We start from the raw sequence: 20,714 nt of genomic DNA, 5'->3' as shown, positions 1-20,714 counted from the left end.
GTGTGATTTTGTAGTATAACGGACAATAGTTTGTTTTCTTGCCCCATTAATTCACCTGCCCAGTTGTTGATAACAACTTTATTGCTAACTTAAATAAAAACGTATAGAAAAGATCAATAAGTGCTAACGTGTGGCCCTCTCAGGCAAGATGAATAGATGACCAATTGAGCACATCAATATATTTTTTGATATTTGTGTGTGAGAGAGAAAAGCAATTGAATGCAGGTGAAATTGATAATAGCTCTGTTTCAACACACTAAACAGAAGTGAGTATAGAAGAGCTAACCCTGCAATCCTCTTCTATTAATCGCAACTTAAGAATCAATAGGGGCATAAAGAGATTTAATGTCTTTGGTTGCTTGCCTCTGATTGCCCATTACACAATAATAACACCTTTCTAACATGCGGTATATAAAACAAACAATTCCCTCATTCACAAACAACACCAGGCTAGAAATCTGAGAGCAAGAGAGGGGGAGAAGGGGAGAGAGAGAGAGAGAGAGAGAGAGAGAGAGAGAGAGCGAGAGAGAGAGAGAGAGAGAGAGAGAGAGAGAGAGACAGAGAGAGAGAGACAGAGAGAGAGACAGAGAGAGAGAGATACAGTTGGCCTGTAAAGTCCTCATAATGACCCCCCTCATGGCAGTGACAGCTGCTGTTGGGCCCCAGTACAGGACACACTAGATTACTGGTACAACCCATTACAACCAACACAAAACACACAGACACACACTCACTGAGCATGTTCAACTTCCATGTACATTTATTGCGATTAGTTTAAATGTTTGGTGGTCTGGGAAACAGACCACCAACAGTCCAGAAACAAAACTTTGCCAAAAAAATTCCTTTAACATACTTTGACACTTTAAAATAAGAAGCATATAGAAAACAGCATGGAAAAGTTTGTTTTTACTTCAATTTAATGTATTTATCTTGCCTACTCGATTTTCCTGTAAATATCACGTTGTAACTGTGGTATGATGAACAGTCAATCTGCCTTAAGATGCTTAAATCCTTGCTAGCTAAGTACGATTTCATCACACTTAGAGTGTCACACTTTGATCAAGTTGTTGGATATCTGCTTGCTATAGGATAAGCCTAATCAACTCAGTAATCATATACCATCTGTCAAAATGTCTGCCAGGTTCCTGCACCACAGTATGAATGAAATATTTCCATTTGATTTTCTCTCTTTTCACTTTTGCCACAAATCAGACTTTAAAATGGTTTTAAAAAAATGGACTTTTTTGAGGTTGAGATACCTGCAAAAGAGATGTGAAGTTCAGTTCAGGAAAACTCTGTGTTTAGACCATTTATAGTATGAAATGTGAAGTGTTTTCCCAGGCCACCACACAGACATGTATTGTTATTCAGTTTATCACTTACACTTACAGGGACTATATCCAAACACCAACTCTTCTGTTTTTTTTCCTCCTCTAGGGTTTTTCTTTTTGTTTGTGATGTGTATGAAAGATTTGTAATCTCCGTAGATCTTGTAAGCTTCATTAAAAATATAACCTACCACAGTTTTATGATTGTCTGACATGTAGCTGTAGAGCGAAGTGCATGAAGAAAAACCAACAGAGCAGCGCTGGAGTGTAGAAGATACTTCAGTTGGAGAGATGTGGATAAAGCAAAAGGTCCCTTGTGCTGTGAAAAAATATCATCTTACTAATTTCAGTGTGAATTCTAGGATAGATGACGATACACGAGGCTACTGTCCGATCTCGGATTTCTTGATTCTAAGCACTCTGCATAGTTATTTTACACAGTCCTCTTGTGATGTTTGTATTAGTGGATGTGTATGTATTTTAAGGTGTTTATTCAGAGTATACAATATTAAATGGCTTATGAGTAGTAAGTCACATGTAGAAGCTGTTCAACAGGACTCAGTAGATGAATTATAAAATGTCTTGATGTCCATAAACCAGTCATTTACCACCGGACATTGATAAGCTACTATTACTACTACCAGTCCAGCCTGAAGTTACTATATGGTTCTTGTTCTCCACTATGTGCTGAGCCAGCAGGAGATGTGAAGGAGAGTGTGGTCCGGTAGCTCCAGCACAGGAACCAGCACCAGAGCTGGCCTTTTCGCACCCAGTCTGCTTTCTAAGCAACCCTGCAGTCCTGTAAGAGACACACACACACACACACACACACACACACACACACAAACACACACACACAACAAAGATTTAACATGTCAACCTAAAATGCTCCAATTCAAATTCCACTCACCTCAGGGACAGGCATGGTCAAACAATAGCTGTCCCATTGGGGCTGCCCTCGAGAGGCAGGCTGCATTTAACCCTTCGACCGGGAATCATCCTGAGATTCTTACAGACTGTAACTAAACTCCACACAGACCACAGACAATGTCTTCCATCTAATTAATGTATTTCCTCTGATATGTGGTGGAACTTCTTTAAGATTACTACATGGCTGTGTAAAATATATATAATATTAATCTTCATTAATCTCCTTCATTAAACTCTATACATAATAAATAAATTCATTTGAAATAGTTCCTTTGGCTGATTAAAAAAAATGTTACTATTGGAAAGATATAAGCTAATATTCTACTAATTTTCTCCCATTTCTTTGCGTTAGTGGGAAAGAGTGCAATCTGCACATTAAGCTCCACAGAGTTATTACTGTACCTTATAGCTAGAACTGCTAAACGTGCTAATAGAGGCTCATTGTGGCAGAAATAATTGTGAAACATTGTGGCCGTCAGGACAGGACGGACCTGGACAGCTAAGACACCAAATTGGACTAGCTTAAAAAAAGAAATTCAAATCTGCTGCATTTCTTCAAACAAAGGCAGCCGGTGTATCTACGATGTACAGAATCATTTCTATTGTAAGATATGCTGCAAAGATTGGAAGATGGAAAGAGGGATTATGAGGTGATTAATGTCTGTACTGTACATCAGAAATGCATTTGCACCACAATGATCCTGTTTCCCAAACCAATTCTTTAGGAAGAATACAAATGTCTCTCTTTTCCAGTTCCTGGTTTCTTTTGGATTAGTCTCAGCCATTTTAATGTGGTTTTTGAGATGTAATTGGGCTGGAAATTTTGCTGAAACCTGGCACCTTTGGTTGTGACGACAGAGATGGGAATACATCTGCTGTGCTGTTGAATAAACATATATATATATATATATATATATATATATATATATATATATATATATATATAAAGTTGTTCAAAATGAGCTGGTGGACTGTACACTGGAGGGCTGTCAGCTTTAAACTGCTTATTACAGGGTTACTCTAAAAATTCATTATATAGGAGCTTATAGCTTGTCAAATGCAATAGCATCTTGACTTATCTTCGTTTGTGGCTAGGTTGTTATTAATTAATGTCCCATCAAAATCTATGACCTGAATGACTGAATGTCTGCATTTGTCTCCCACCTCACCCTCATCTGCTGGGTATTTACAACTTCAGTCTGATTACAAACTGGAGTTCTGACTGACCTCGTACCATGAGGTGACAGGATGGCAATGCATATTTATGAAGTATACTTAAGTTAAATAGCTGAATGACACCATAATGTGAATAATGACCTAGACATTCAGAGGTCCTGTGACAAATGGGGGACATTGAAAGGGAAATTGAAACAGAAAGGTGAAAGCTCTTTTCAACACCACTTGATAAGCATTCTGCTCTTTCATTAAGAACAAAAGCAGTGTGTCAAGCAAAGACTCAAAGAGCCCACACTGGGTAATTAACTCATATGTGCTGTGATTAAAAACAATACAGGTGACCAGGGGAATTCTTTTTTCCTCGTTCGAGTGAAAAAAGTAGTTTCTTATCTAAGCATGTGGTACACCCTGGGAATTTGATTCCTTGTGAGATCAACAGTGGATTGCACCATGAACCAGGGACATCACACAAGCACTAATGTCCACAAAAGAGTTGTTTGTGCCCCTTTTATTCCAACTAAAATTAGCCATTTAGAGGAACAGACAATGTGATGTTAAAAAAAACAAAAACAAAAAACACTACACTTTTACTTGTATCAGTTGTCTGTTCAATGCACTGGGATCCCAGTCGTCTCCTTTAGCCTTTAATTACCCTCTCTAGAGCCATTACACGCATCAGCACAGCCACCACATTAGCAGAGGAATTGGAGCCTAAGGCTCCTAGCATGGGACGAAAAAAAAACTATAAGAATTCTTTTAAATCACTGCATGTTTTTTTTTCACCAATGAGCGCAACCTGAATAACAGCAGTGAATCTGAATATTTTATTTTTAAAATGCAACACTGAAAGGCATTGAGACTCTTTTTGTGTGAAAATGCCAGCTCTGGTGGGACTAAAGGGCTTCTAGTGGGGTTTAGCTGTGCTACAGTGCACTTCAAACTATTTCAAATGAAGTGGTAAACAGCCGTGCAATTAGCAAGCATTGGCTCATGAAAATAGTTTAGGCTGAGGTGAGTGATTATTGTTGCTGGAAGGACGAGCAATCAGGATCTAAGCTGTATTTACGGACTGAGAGCTGGAGCAAAGTTAAAGCTTATTCTTAACAGAATAGAAGATTTTGATTGTTACTTGTTCAACTTCAGCGACAAGAACAAAGGGGGCAGGTAATCGAGAGCAAGACGTGATATGTGTAAGTGCACATTGTGTTGCCATTCATGGTAATTAAATTTAAATTAAAACCTCAGTTTAAAAAGTATTAATGTACGAAATTAACATGCATAGATCTCAGTTGTAAACTTAGAATATAATATATAAATAATATAATATATAAATATATAACTTAAAATATAATGCGAATATGACGTGCTGCATGTGGGTCAATGCTGCTACTGCTCTGATTTGGATGCTCGCACATGTGCCAGAGCCATCGCTCTACAACAAATAAAATCTTTATAAGTGCAGTTACATCACATTTCAATTACATCACAAGCAACATAAATAAACGATGAAGACAGTTCCCTTTTAATACTTAACCATTAATGAAATGTTAAAGGCTATGAATAAGTAAAATTGTAAGTGGTGGATTGTTGAGGGTTTGTTTCATACTAGTGTTTCCTGTCACCACTAGCACACTGGACTCTGAACAGATGAGACACATCTGGTTTAAGTTGGACATGGGGAGAATTAAACACATGCTTCTTTGTCCATTAGGTTCTCATGGTCAACTTTTTTTTTTAACAAGTCATGTTACTTTTTTCTCTACCAATCAGACCAAAGAGGGAAAATAAAATGAAAGAATCTGTGGAAAATCTCCCCTGACTTAATGTCTCTTGCCCTGTAGCTAGTCTTTATTCTGAGTAGTTATATTCACCTAAATAATGTAGAATAATAAATGCACGCAATTGGATAAGCAGATGCCAAGCTGGTTCTCAGCCAGTTTTTTCCTCATATGTTTATTTGCTCTACTCAGTACTCTGCTAGTCTGCTAAAATACTTAGCTGGGTCTGCATCTGGACTGTAAGCCATTACAGAAGTTATGAAAAGCATTACAGGCATAATGACAACATGTTTTATGATCTGTATTCATGAAATTAGTATCCTGAATCCTCATATCAATGTTCAAACTATGGCCACTGGTATAGTTCTGATGTATCACACAAAGCCTTACACCCTGCATCAGTGGTTAAAATACACGTATATTTAACCGCTCAGGATTTCTTAAGCGGGGGCTCTGACCTGTGAAGCAAGCCTGTGGCTCTGTTCTAGGACACGAGTGTCTACAATGAAAAGAGAACTGATTCCACTTCAATGACAGGTTAATAGAAGCATTCAAACATACGCTAGAGAGCAATATCCTGTATAAACATGATCATGAAGGTCACTGCCAATGAAAATGCCTATTAAGCCTTTCAGTCATTCAGGTCATTTAATTCTCCAATAGTGCTAATACAAGGTGACTCCACGTGTATAATCTTGAAAATAACTTGCTGTTCTTATGGAATGAGTGGAAGATCATCTTGACTTACTTGCTTAAACCTAAACCCAGTGCAATGCAGTGTCAGTAGTGTGGCTACTATCACAGCACCACTATTCACCTGATGTGATACCAGTGAAGACTGTTTACAAGCCACTTCTGAATGGGAAACTGATCGTGTTCAGGAAAATCTGTCACCGACCACTTTAATAGAAACAACTGCACATTTGACATTAATTAAATTATTCCATCAGATCTCCAATCAAAGCAATGCATAAAAGCATGCAGATAGGAGTAAAGAGATTCCATTAATGTTCATAACAAACAATCTAAAGCTCTTGACTTGTATTTGCACAATTTCCTCATATTTGATTGATTATTTGTATGAACAAGCATTTATACATGTATTTCTTTTAAAATAGAAATGTGTGTGTTTGAGTGGGTTTTACACACTCAGAAAACTCAGCGTGTTCTTATTTCTATTCATCATCTGTGGCCATAATTTTCTTTCCCACAATAATAAGTTACAGTTAGATATAAAAGTGTCAGTAAAATCTCAGCTTTGGCTTACTGTACTTTCAAAACTCAAAGAGAATCAAACAACTGTGCCAAATTGATGAATGTGGTTGTTGTTCTTTTCTATGGAACACAAGAGCACTTTTGGAAGGTGAGAAAACATTTATTCTAAAGAAACATCCTGGAAGAGGATGATAGGCACAAAATAAATGTGGTGTTGTTTTGACATTAGACCTTAAACATAACATTGTACCATGCACAGTGAAATGTATTTTAGATGTCCTTACTGCATGCTTTTTTTTTTTAAACAATATGTCCCCTGTTGTTCAAATAGCACTTGATCCAGCATGTCAACTCTATCTATCTATCTATCTATCTATCTATCTATCTATCTATCTATCTATCTATCTAAGCTGCCACTGGTGGGCCCTTGAGCAAGGCCCTTAACCCTCACTGCACCGGGGGCACTGTATCATAGCCCCTGGGCTCCAACCCCAATCTCCTCAGTTGGGATATGTGAAGAAAAGTATTCCCCTGTGCTGTTAAGTATATGTGACAAAATAAAGGCTTCTGTGCCCCAATTCCTTCATTAATCAACCACAACACTAAACTGAGGTGATGAAACTGTCCGTTAATTTCTCCACTGTTAAGCCTATGATCTGAATACCCAAATGCTACCCCATGAAAATGCCTCATAGCGCTGCCATATATTGAATCATTTCTGCGTAGCACAGTGTGCACAGTGTGAAGGAAAAGTGTAATTGCTTGAAAGGTATGTGCTATCCTGAATATTTAGCATTCAGCTGAATATTTAGCATTCAAAATGCTGATTTAAATATACGCAAGCATGCTTACCTGCAGAGAGCTCAGTGGCTAACTTATTGCTGTCCTTGTAGAAGATTCTGGTGCATAAAGGAGACAGAGTCTCCTCCATCTGCTCTAGAGCTTGTTGGAAGGAGGTGCTCACAGCCCCCAGAATGCCCTCTGTGTCCATGCACTCTGGTGTTGTGCATGACTCATGCAGGGACACATTCAGGGACAGAGTGGCATAAAGGCGGGTACTGGACTGCAGCACCTGCCAGTGGATAGAAGCTCCTGAGATCTCAGAGGTCATCTGACAGGAAGTTCTTTCTGCAGGCTCGTCCTGCACAGCAATGACATGAAGCTCCACTGCTGCTCCTCTGGGCAAAGTGGGCATCACAGAAACAACCAGAGGAGGGCATTGAATCTCTTCTACTTTATAGCATACCTCCTGCAACACAACGTACACAGAGTAAGTGAAATGTGTGTGTGTGTGTGTGTGTGTGTGTGTGTGTGTGTAAACTCAATAAAAGGTTGGCGTAAAGACCATGATAAAATCAGTATGTCAATCATTCCAGGGTGATGGTCAAATAAGCTCGCCGGTTTTCTTAACATTAAGCATTCACATCGAAAATCTTCTCCCAAGGGATATTTAACAAAACATATTAGACATGCAAGGGCCCTTGTTCTCCACCTCGCCATACACCTCTATCAGAAATCTGCCGTGATGGCTTTAAATGTTGTAATCTGTAGAGGTAAAATCTCCTTTCTTTCGTCTGGGTGTGGGCCATTATCGCCTCCGAAACGTCTTCTGCTTGCACTGGCTACAATGTACCTCTCAAATAACACTGTGGCTGCCTCATCTGCTAATGGGGGAGAAATGAGCGTTTTATAAAACAGTCATTTCTTCTGGAGTCGATAGGGCAAAAACACTTAACCCCCTTTTCAATTTGCCGGATCAATTTTCATCCACTTACACCCCACTCTGTGAGTGCAGAATAATGACGGGTTACATACACTTTATTTTGAAATTCACTCAAAAACCTAAGAGAAATGTCTTTGACAGGAGCAAGAGCGGCATTTTGAAACCATTTCAGATGCCCCCAATATGATCCAATCCTCTGCCTACATGAATGCAGCACTTATCCCGAGATTAAACTTTAGCAAAGGCCTAATTGTGTATCGGCAGAAATCAACAACAAATCGCTCTGAGTGCATGACAACAAATAAATTCTAGAAGTGTGTGAGCATGTGCGAGTGTGTTGTGTGTGTGTGTACGAGTGTGTTGTGTGTGTGTCCAAGTGGCTGGTTGAGGTGCTTTGGTTAACTTGGATGAGCGTCGGCTCCTGGCGCTGTGATGATGTATATGTTCTGTTTGTGTGTTGATAAATGTTGGGTGAGAGTGTTGTTTATGTGACTGGCTGGAGGGGTCGAGCTCGGCACTTGTCAATAGTCATTGAGTGGAGAGGGAGGGCTGAGGGTGGATGGAGGCGTTAGATGTTGGAGTGAGGCCTTGTTCACCCAGGCTTAAAGGCCAGCCCTCAGGCTCTCGCTATGCATCCTCCACCAGCTACGCCCTCACAGGTCACTACCTTCAAACACTCTAAACTTTCAGACTCTGACTTGTCTCAGGCTGTTAAATCATTGCTCCCCGTTCCCTCGCCTCCTCTTTATTTTATTATTTTTCCTCTCCACCTCTCTGTAAGACGGGAGCACGGCTTTTTTTAGACCGCATGTGAAAGCGCTTGGCCACCTAACACTTGTGCTTGATGACAAAACATTTATTAGATTAATCCAATAAAATAAAAAAGGTGACCAAATTTGATATATGGCATGTCTGAGAGCTCAGGGACAGCATGAACGCAAGGGCCCCTTTTAATGCACTCTGTCTATTAGTTCATTACAGCTTTCCTTTCCCCGCTTGTTTACTCTCTTCGGATTTCTTTACATAGCGTGCACGATCGCTTTCAGGACTCTGTGATCAGAGTGTCCCTTCTTGCTTTTGTGTTTGTTTTTCCCCATTGCTTCTTCTCGTATGCGTTCGCTCTCGCTCTCTTTGCTCCTAGAGCGTGAAGTGTGTTTGAGACCGAGTGGAGGAGGGAGAGGCGTGCGAGTGGAACAATAAACACCATCATAAGGAATTGGTGTAAAGCCGTTGAACAGCGGGGAGCTGATGGGGGCTGGATGCTTAGGCAGTTCCCCTACATTTCCTGCCCAGCGGGAGGCCTTCGTCAAGTGGACTCAGTAGCTGCAGTTTGTATAATATTCCCTCCCGCTCACTCAGAGCTGGTCACTTGCTTTAAACTGAGCTTCTGTCTGAGTAGTGAATATGCCTTGGAATAGACAGATAAAGCAATTCCAAGTAGAAGAAGTTACATTTTCAAACATTTCAAGTATTGCAGTATCTACAAGTTCAGTTCATATCACGTGAAAACAATTCAACTGTAGAGTTATATCTCTACACACACACACACACACACTTCACTATTGCAACACACACACAGATCAACTTCACCGTGCTCCCAATTAACCCTGTGAGCTTTCTCATCCACCTGATTAGAGAAATTATGAACGCACCGCAACTACATGGCTGTCTGCAGTGACTAGAAGCGCATGTTGTCATGTTTCTATTAAAGACTCTTCCACTTGGATCACTCAGAACCGTGCTGGAGGTGAATGCGATAAGTGTTTTGCGCCGATTCCTCACGAAAAAAAACAAACAACAGATTCGATAGTGTCACATGAGTGCACTGCATTTTCTAACAGAAGTAAAGCATCTCCTTTGTGCTTAGCCATCCAAACAAACAAGACAGAACATCGGCTATGTAAACAACTGTTAGTGATCAATCCAAACCAGTCACAGCGCAGTAATGATCGGTTGTGCCTGAACGATGGTATTGAAAAGAAAAAACAAACAAACACAGAGCATTAAAAAAGGTGTGATTTCAGTGTCTAACGGTATCATTACTAAAGCATGTCTTAAAAAAAAAAGTTGCACAGCTCTCATAACACTGGCTGATAAATAAACATGCAGAATTAATTTATTGTCAGAATTCACCTTGCTTAATGAGTGCAAGTATAAGTTACTTCAATGTTGACATTCTCTACTAGATTGTGAAAACTGGAGGATTTCAGAATTGAATTTGGTATTTTATTTGCTTGTCTCTCACTCACTAGTAAAGCTATAGCAGTTTCAAATCTGCTTACATCAAAAGTAAAACTCTCTGAAAGACAGCTAGATTAAATTGTAAAGCTCTACGTTTACAGCCTAATCTACTTATGGAAAAAAAAAAAAACTGACAAATTTGAAAAATTTTTCCAACAATTCTGACATCCACATGAGCTTCTGTCTCAACACCATCTCATCACAGCACTCAACAAGCCGCTTCGTCGACTGTTCACTCAATCGATTGCTATTCGCTGAACACGACTGACAACGGTAGGGAAATAATCGCTGATTCATTCAGTCCTGTTCTGTTGACAGTTTATTAGGGAATTTAAACATGTTAAAACCTTGTAAGTGCTTTTCTCTTCCCTGGTCTACTGTATGAAAAAAATCAGACTTATCTAACAAAGCTTCAGACGTCTTTAGACAGACTGAGTGTACAGTATTCTCTGCTGTTGTTGTTAAACTGGCTTCTTACCCAGTGTGATCGTTGCAGAGATAAGCAAGGGAAGGTTAGACAGTAGCCTAAATAATACATTTTCATGCCCTTTTGGTAGAATATATGACGATTTCATAAAGCATGTTTGGCAAAAAAAAAAAAAACTCCATTATGGTCTAATTTTAAACACTTCCAAATGTTTTCTAGAATTTAGCTACACTGATGCGCTTTCCCAAGCCACCATACTTTGTAGCTTAACACTTGCCAAGTTCACACTAACCTTTCACACATCTAAGATAACCTTCACTTCTGGCACTGGAACAAACACTGAGTCTCAAGAGAAAAACTCTGCAAACTGTCCTGCCATTTTTGCATTAATGATAATTTTTCATCCCAAGAGAATTAACTAAAGAATGGCTAAACAGTAGACAGGTGGCTGATTGAACACCTTAGACGGCTCACTTGATGTCCCACTAACTCAAACTCTCTTCCTGTCAATCCTCCGTTCCACTGAGCTACCTGATGGGACGTGCCTCTTTCCCCTCAGCACTCAGGTCTGTCATCATTTCAAACTTGTGTGTTGAGGTCAGCACGGAGGCCAGGAGAGGGCTAAACGTGGTGACAGTGCATCCTTTATTTAAAGCTCTCCTTCCTGCTCCCTCAGCTCCACTGATTACCAGAGGAGGAGCAGCCGAGAGCGCAAGCCTGCAGCCTTTATTAGCCATGTGGAGGTGGAGATCGCAGAGGGAGCAGGCGGGGGGGGAGATAAGCTGCTCTGAGGTTTCAGCGACGCTCCAAAAAAGGGACTGGGGATTAAGCAGGCTCTAAGGAAGACATCTGTCTTGGAGCCAGATTCTGTATTATCAAAGACGTCAGCGTTTCCCACAGCATCAACTTTTCATGAGCGTTCATTCTGGTAAATATGAGCAACTTCTACCTTCTTTTTCAGTGGGCTGGCACAGAGGGATGGTAAATTCCATCAGATAGATATACTCAACCTTTTATTTTCTCCACAATAAAGGCGTAAATATTCCTGATTTAAAATATCATCTGTGGTTGCCACTTTATTAGGTATACCTATGATTCTGTTTGAATATCACAGAAAATGCTGATGTGCACTCAACACACTAAAGCTGAAAATGATCCACCTACCAAATAACATCTGGGCTGTAGTGATCTCTTATATAACAGAAGTCAACTGAGTAGCAAATGATGGGCTACAGTCAATACAAAGTGTACCTTATGAACTGGTAAGTGAGTGTAGAAGCCTGCACTATCAATTACACTTTAAGCATGATCCAATTTTTTTTTTTTTTTTACCCTTTTCTGGTAAATAACCAAAAAAACTTAACTAAAAGTAGCCAATTGGTTAATGTTAGATAGCTTGCATTGATTCTTGTTGATTAAATAACAATGTTCATATTCTGACCAATCAGAAAGAAAGCTAATCATTGTCCCATATTTGTTTCCTAAGCACGCTAACATTGCAATCAAATATAATTTCAGTGTACCACTATGTATATTCCCACTATACATACACTTAGTAATATGTACAGTTATGATTCCCTTAATATTATTTACTCTATTAGTTAATGAAAATACTTAAACTGGCAAAGCACACAATTCTTCTTTTAATCTCCTACCAGTAAAGACAGATGTAATTACTTTCTATGACAGCTGTACCCATGTTTGATGCACACAAATATTAGAGGACTTTGACTGATGCCTTTTGGCCCAAATCTGCAAAAAATCTGCGTTAAATTTGAAAAATTGCAAGCTCCTCTGAATATTGTGGCGTTTGCTTGATTTTGCATAAATTGCTGCAACTGTAAAATCGTGAGATCCAGGATTGATTAATACTGTACACCACTACATATGTTACTATAGTAATTTAACACGTAAAATACATGAATTAATCTTTAACCTATGACTAAAAATAGGTCCAGATAAATGAGCAAAACATTATACCACCCATTATACCACCCTCAATTGTAAACACTGGAGCTTGTTTTTCAGCCTCATTTCCCAAGTTTTGCAAACACCCACAAACGTATTAATGAAGGTGGTGGTTCACATTGGTCACTGTCATTGTGCACACCATTCCATGACTATAGCTAATTGTGTTATTAAGCCAAAATCACATCCATGAAGGATTTCAGTTTTAAATAAATATTACTGAACAGTTCAGATGATAGCCATTGTTTTGAAAGATGTTTACATGACTCATCGGAGGAAGTGCACTAAGAATGAATGGACAAGAAGAATGAGAATAAGAATAAGAAATGAGGGGAGAAATGTCATGTTGAGTTAACATACCCCACAGGGCAGGGCTGATGATGCTCACCTGGTCTTGGGGGTCCTGCATCTTATCTTGCCACAACTTTCTGACAGCTGGTATGTGTGTAAGGTCTGTGACATAGCAGTGTGCCTGCAGTGTGTGTCCCAACGTGAGACTAAAACTCATGGCACGCAGCACTTTCTCCATGTGGCTGTAACACAGCTGGGCCTGACAGCCTGGACCCGCCCTCAGCAGCTGCATGGTGCAGGGGACCAGAGCGATCTGACCTGCGCAGAACACGGCCTCATCCACCTACAACACACATCATTAGCAAAATCACTTGGATGATATGTAGACGGATGAAATGTTTATTCGATGACAAAAACATCTAAACAGCATACAAGTAGTCATTTGTTCAAGCAACCCAAGGGAGACCTGTCTGAGGCTTAGAATTATCTAATAGTTTCATGAAAAAGTCTGTGAGAGTGCACAGTTTTCTTTAACTTCACAAGTGCAGTTATTGTGTATTCTTGTGTTAAATAATGATAAGCTTTTCCACTTTTATAATCTTTCTTTTTTCTGAAATATTCACAGTTATACCACAATGCAGCTGAATTCTCAGCTCTGATTGGTCAGAAGGCATCAATTCATATTCTATAATTAACTGCAAGGTTTATATTAATGTCATCAATCTATAATTGATGACATTTTTTCTATAGTGACTTGCACATGGATTTTTATGGCAGTCCCTGTCTGGGAGCTCGACCACATAAACAGAATTAAAAACACCTAATTGTTGTTATTGATACATTTTCTGTAAAGAGACATTTGTCAAGTATTTTTTAAAGGAGTCTCCAATGTCAGTGTTTTAAAACCATCAGAGGTAAAGAACCCCAACTGCCCAGAGCATCACATTGCTCTGCAAACTTGCCTTTTTCCCCATTGTGCATCCTGGTGTACGTTTACATCTGGCCATCCACATGATTTAAAAGAAAATGTGATTCATCAGACAAGGTCACTTTCTTCCATTGCTATATGGTCCAGTTCTGATCCTCACATGCCCATTGTAGGTGCTATCAATTGTAGTCAGGGGTCAACATGGGCACGCTGAACACTCTGTGACTAACATCTGTGCTGTTCTGACACCTTTCTATTATAGCCAACGTTAACAGTTCTCTTCCCACATACATCAGTGAGCCTTGGGTGTCTATGACCATGTTGCTGTTTCACCAGTTGTCTTGTCACCCTTCTACCACTTCTGGTAGGTACTAAACTCAGCATACTGGGAACATATCACAAGACTGGATGTTTTGGAGATGCTCTGACTCAGTCGTTTAGCTCACCCTTGTTAAAGTCCCTCAGATGCTTACACTTGTTCATTTTTCATTCTTTCAACACATCAACTTTGAGAAATGCTCACTTGCTGAATATTACATCACTTGACAGGTGCCAGGATAACAAGCTAGTTGATATTATTCAGTGTTTTTAATGTTATGGTTGATTGGTGTATGCCGTCTTATTAAACCATTTGAACCTTTTAGAGCTGAAGTGTTTCATATTAAACATGGGTGCTAAAAAAGGAATAAAAAAAAAAAACACACACACACTGGTAAAGAGGGTGTGTTAGAATAGCACAACATCAATTACCAGGTCACACCCAGAATACTACATTAACAGCAATTTCACACCAGCAAAACATCTGTCTATCTGTGTGTACACTTGATAAACGCAATTAGGACTATGATAATTAGTCGAGAAACTTTGACAAAGGAAGTTCCTTGGATCAGTAATCCTGGCTGTAAAAATCCATGTGATCAATGCTATAAGGTATGCAAGCGCAGAAGGGAGGTCAGGCCCTGAGAGACATATGGGATGAACAAATGAAACTCAGGCCTGAGCATAATGGTCAGGGTAAATAGCTGTAGGTGACATGGTGTTAATTGGAGCTTGGGGTAAGTATGTATCAGCATGTGGGCAAAGAGAATGGTGACCTCTGTAGGGATCATAGAAGACCAAATCAATTGATGCATCTCATGAAACAAGGTCTTTAGCCGTTTAGCATAGGCGCATGGGCATCGCATTTCCCAAACAGATTACTAGCCTAAGTCTAGGGATCCTGTATTAGTAAAGACTTAGACACCCCATTTGTTTGGGTCAAGATACGACATGTTAAATAATAAAGTAAATATTCCTTAGCTACTGAAAAGTCTAAGAAACACTAAATCTTAATATAAAGTCAGACATAACGTCATATGTAACTTAACCTTTCAGCTGTCTGTTGCAAATGCTACTGTTAACAAGTGGGTGCATGTAATAAAATCAAAGGTGGAAATCTAATTTGAAAACAACAGATCAACAAAAAAAGTGCTGTGCCAGAGGGGGGAAATAGTCACATCAATTTCCATAGAGTGAAATGGGTTTCCCAAGATTCCTAGCTCCTGGGTTCACCTGTCAGCTTTGATGAATCTTCAGCATCTGCCTCTGCTGCTCCAAATTACCGAGGCAGTGCTGGAGACGGGGTTGGGGTGGGGAGGATGGTTTTCGTGGTGGTGGAGAGGGTGCAGCACTGCTTACGAGCGGCAGGATCAATCATCGGATCATTTACCTGCGAGCATTATTTGGCAAAACCGCGAGAGCAATAGATCTACACCGGCGTAACCTAGAAGCACGTCACAGAGACATCAAGAACAAATTGTCATTGGCATTCCATTTATGAGCCATCAAGTGGAATCACATGGCACAGAGTGCTGGATCAGTTTGGACATGCGGTGAGGAGCTCTCAGTAGAACCGGAGCTCAAAAGAATTCATAGGATTACATTAAAAAATGGCTGTTATTTGTTGATTTGAATATCAAAAGGCGGTTAGAGCAAGACTTCTTGACTGTTCGAAAAACAAAAACCCTCCCATAGGTTTGCAGGCAGGTGTGTAATGATCAATTATTAAGGGCCTAGCTCAGGTTACTACGGGCTGAGCGGGAGGGGCACGAATTTTCAGAGCAAACCTGCGAGTGAGAAAGAGCAAGGGAACAAGCAGGAATACTATTTACATAAAATTAGCAGTTCAAAAGAATGAGTTCACACACCAATCAAACTTGTTAATTGACTGCCAATGGTGTGTCGCTGGATATACAACACAACTACATTATTCATCTTCCCCGTTGACAAGAAAGACAGTCCAATTTGCATTGGCGTCCAAAACCTGATCAGCAGTCACAACGGCCCATGCATTTTTAATAGAGCACGGGGAGGCTATTAATATTCATAGGGGTCAAACAATTGCATATTTCATTTAACTTTCTATAACCACCGGTGGTTTTCAAAATGATCAACTTCTGATGCATTCGACCACATGGTGCTGAAAGAATGGGAAGGATTTAAGTAGCTGAAGCTCCAAGCACTAAAGTAATCAGGCTGCATTTACAAGTATAATTTTTTCCCTCCGTCTGAAAGTTTGCGCACTTAACTGATGCTTTCTGTTTTCGCAATACTGACACTATTATCTAAAAATCATAGTTGCAAATGCATCAAGCAACTCACTGAAGCAACAACAATAATTTACCCCATGCTTGAGAGTAATTCCCCATCCTGGTGCACGCTGGCCTCTTTAGCATTAATCAAATGGGTGGTTTGGCTTCATGCTTTATCGACCTTTATTCCTTGGCTTGAACACCATCACTTCTCATAATGCCAATGACATGTCAAAAGGTCAGGCAGCCCCAAGGTCTCTGTTGGGATCCAGGCACTAACACATATGTAAATGTTCTCTTGGAGGCAGCACCCAGACCTCGTATGACATCTCCCAGCACTCCAATACACTCAGAGCATTTTAATTGTTGGCTCCTGAAATCTCCGAGGCACAACAACTTTACATATTTGTGTTTGCGGCATGTGAAAAGGCAGTGGAGGTGACCTTAAAGATTTTGCTGAGCGTGTTAATTTTGGCAGACAACAGCCTGGACCATACTGGCTAAAGTGACCTGCTATTGATGATCAGTCAACTTACTCTCTCAAGCCAAGGGCATGGTGAGGAAAAAACACATCAGCGCACTATAAGATATGCTAATGGTTTCATTTTGCCACTGAAACCTCATGCATAATTAAACCCAAGCAACAGGGGCATAAAACTGTGTGCACAGTGACTGACCACTCCAAACCATGTGATACTGCCTTATTAGGAATGTAACCAAACATGAATACGTTACTCGGATTGAACAGAAAATGCGCTGTGAACGGATTGAAATACTGCTACAAACAGGCAGCAATGTTCACAGGGTGTCGGGTTAAGATTAGAAGTGTGCATTGGGACACTTCTATAAAAAAAGCTGCCAGAGCAGGAGGATTTTACTGTTCGATATAAAGCTCAGCGTACAAAGACTGTATTCATGTACAGAAAGCTGCGGTGCTACAGTATGTGATCAGTAGCTTAGAGGTATAATGGTTGAAATTGTATATTTATAGAAAATACTCCTAGAAGGAAAAAGTGCTTATTTTTAATTGAGATCAATTATGAATTAAGTGTTGTAGCTTAAGTTGAGGAACTGTCAGAGCCAGAATTCACACACCATGCTGGCTGTGCAAAGAATTTATTCCTCTAAGGCAGTCATGCTCAGAATACAGATACGGACAAGTGTTAAACAAATAAAGATACAGGACAGAGTCTTGTGTAAGCCTTTAAATGGTAAGAAGTTAAAATGCACTTTGATCAGAAAGCCGAAATTGTCTTCATATCATAGTGGACAGCGTTATAATCGTGCAAAAGTCAACTCTCATGTATTTGCTTATGTGAAGCAGCATTTAAACCCATTAATTAAACCCATATAACATACACAGTATATACAGAAATAAGGAACTATTTTTCCAGTAACTTAGCTATATAGCTATGCAACCAATTTGTGCACTGTAACACAGTTCAGATTTTCGATTCCATCTCGAATAGGATTGGCGTCTATCTGCTCCTTCAGCGTTAATGCATTCAAACTGAATCCTGTTTCAAGATGGGAGATGAGCACTGATGGGCTCATGGTGAGTTATGCCCTTAGGAAATTCGCATCCTCTGACACCTAATTTTAAACAAATACAAAACAGCCGAGGCTCAAACTCTTCTTTTTGAACCCGCATCTCAAAACACCCCAACCTTGCTTTATAAGTCTTCTCTTGTTGTTCTGTTCTGTCATTTCCTGTGTAGCTTGTGCTCTCCAGCAAGCATAACCCGTATATGCTCAACTGTCACACAATATCAGTGTTAAACAACAACATAAATAACAACGTGAAATGCACAATGAGCAGCGGCCATGAGGAACATTGTTCAGCGTTTCCTGTTTTTTTTTTTTTTTATATCAGGATGAAGCAATTTTATACACGAATGTAGCGGCATGATAAAAATACACTTAGGTGAAATTTAGGAAGGAGATGTGAAGTATGATTGTTGGCGAGCTGGTAGCCTGAGAAAGCTGGTGAGTTTGTGATGACACTGGCCTCTTTTTCTCTGCTTGCTGCATGTAGTTGTAAATACCCAGCTTCCCTGGCTGTCTGACCTCGACATGCCCACTTCCAGAGATGCCAGCTCGGATAAGTAACACTGTCATGTCGGTTTTTGTCAACTTTATGCTGATTGCTCTCCTTTATCTATGGGCTGTTTGGAGTATAACAAGGTCAGATGAAGAAGATAAAGCAGATCTGACACATCTTATACAAGAGGGATGTTTCAATGCTATTGTCTTATTTTATTCTATGTAACATACATTTTTAGTTATATATCAGTCTTATCGTACATGTAAAAAAATCGCTGGTCTAACTGAAGATAAAAAAAAAAGATAGTCGATAAAAATGGATAACAAGACAACCTCTGAGGCAGTGTGTCTGAGTGAGAATGAGGGCATGTTTCCTTTTTGTGTTAAGGCAAAACGCCGCCATCGAACTGTCTCGACCTCTGCGTTTTTGACAAATTGGTTGTGAGGTTTTTACGACTGATGCACAGATCGCAAAAATCATTTCTGCCAAGATTCCTCTATGACCTGCCCGTGGGACATGACACGCTCCTCAATGCGCCGCTCTATCAAACCTGATCTTTCCAGGACAATGCAAATGATGACAAATTCCATCATCCTGCATTATGCGCTTTGCCTCTAATCTCCCTAATTCAAGAGTGCGGGGAGGGATCTGCACTATCAGCTGAGGGGCATGTTGTCTGACTGAATGATGCTGAAGCAGCACTGTTTAGCCCCTTGTTCAGACACAAACTCGCTGGCTCATCTCCAGTTAAATTATTAAAACAGCGTAATATCGTGATCATGAATTGGGTGAAAAACACCATATATACACCATGAGTAATGTTCACGCACACACATTTCACGCATCGTCCTGACCAGTGGGCGTTTCCAGCACAGCACCGTGAGGAAATCCTTAAGTGCACTCAAAGTTCCCTAGAACGCACTTCTCACAGCATGAGGACGACCTCAACAATATTACAAGCAAACAAGACGAAAGTCAGGGAAACAGTACAAAACACAGAGACCTTCCCTTTGAAGCAGATTGTCATTCTGCAACATTTCAATAGATGGCAGTATGGCTGCATGAAAGCAAGGCACAATGCTCTCTCTGCAGGTCCCAGATCACTTAAACCTTTACAAAACGTTTTTTTGCCTACATAAAATCATTACTACATGAATTAGTATTTACTCATAATAAAAGTAATCTGGTCACTGAGGGTGATGATCTAATCACTATTGGTTTCATATTAACAGTTAATGCTGACTTTTGCGACGATTCGTAAATCAGCAACTTTCTTGGGTTCAATAATTCTGAATGGAATTACTGCTTTATTTAAAATTCATGGACATGGCATAAAGTTGTCTGACTTGTACACTGATTAGATAAAAAAATTGTATCATAAATAAATACATGCATACGTATAATATTTATTCCATATTTTTATTTCTCCAAAATAATTAAAATTCTGTTTTCTATCATTTTTATTGGTAATTATACATTAATTACCTATTTAGTTATTACATATGGCTGAATATGTATATGGCTCAGTACATTTAAAGTTTATTCGACAGAATGTCAACAGTGACGTTCCTGTCGCCTGGAACTTATATGAATAATAAATCTCTGTAAAATGTAACGTTGTGCTCCTTAAAACGAGACATTGTCTATTACTCATCCACAACACTTTTATATCTGTAGAATGGGCCGAAATGACAATGGATAATGAAAAATGAATGGCCGAGGTTCAAAGTTACAACTCAAACGAAGCCCTCAATGAGAAATTAATGACAACACGAGTGGCCAAAAGTAAATGGAACATAAATGTTAATATCATTGAGCCATCAGTTTTAGCTACTGCCATTAAAAACTAACATCTCCTTAATAAATTAAGACAAAACTGCAATGCTCGGCCACTGTTGCATGAAGACCCAATGATCATGTTTCACTGAAGGCACTTACTGTCAGCCGCCACATAAAGGAATGGTGAGATTACAGCGTTTAAAGGAGCAGAGAAAATGGCCTAAAAATAGATTGTGAAGATAAAAGAGTCAAACGGCACCGGTACGAGACAAATTCCCTAATTCCAAAAGCACTATGGAGGCCAATCCACCTGTGT

At 39.7% G+C, this 20,714-nt stretch overlaps 1 protein-coding gene across 2 annotated transcripts in view; it reads right to left on the bottom strand.

Moving 5' to 3' along the window:
• Positions 1-742: 742 nt before the first annotated feature.
• Positions 743-20,714, bottom strand: part of dph6 (diphthamine biosynthesis 6) — a 63,634-nt gene continuing 43,662 nt past the window's right edge. For both annotated transcript variants that reach the window (XM_060879429.1, XM_060879431.1), the window contains 3 exons: positions 13,175-13,420; positions 7,280-7,676; positions 743-2,127 (listed from right to left, as the gene is read on the bottom strand). In XM_060879429.1, the coding sequence (XP_060735412.1) occupies positions 2,009-2,127; positions 7,280-7,676; positions 13,175-13,420 (762 nt within the window). In that variant the 3' untranslated portion in view covers positions 743-2,008. The remainder of the gene's footprint in view (positions 2,128-7,279; positions 7,677-13,174; positions 13,421-20,714) is intronic.

This window comes from Tachysurus vachellii, chromosome 10 (genome assembly GCF_030014155.1).
Source record: "Tachysurus vachellii isolate PV-2020 chromosome 10, HZAU_Pvac_v1, whole genome shotgun sequence".
Taxonomy (NCBI): Eukaryota; Metazoa; Chordata; class Actinopteri; order Siluriformes; family Bagridae; genus Tachysurus; species Tachysurus vachellii.
Note: the sequence above shows the minus strand (reverse complement) of the source record. Positions and strands in the feature narration are given on the sequence as shown.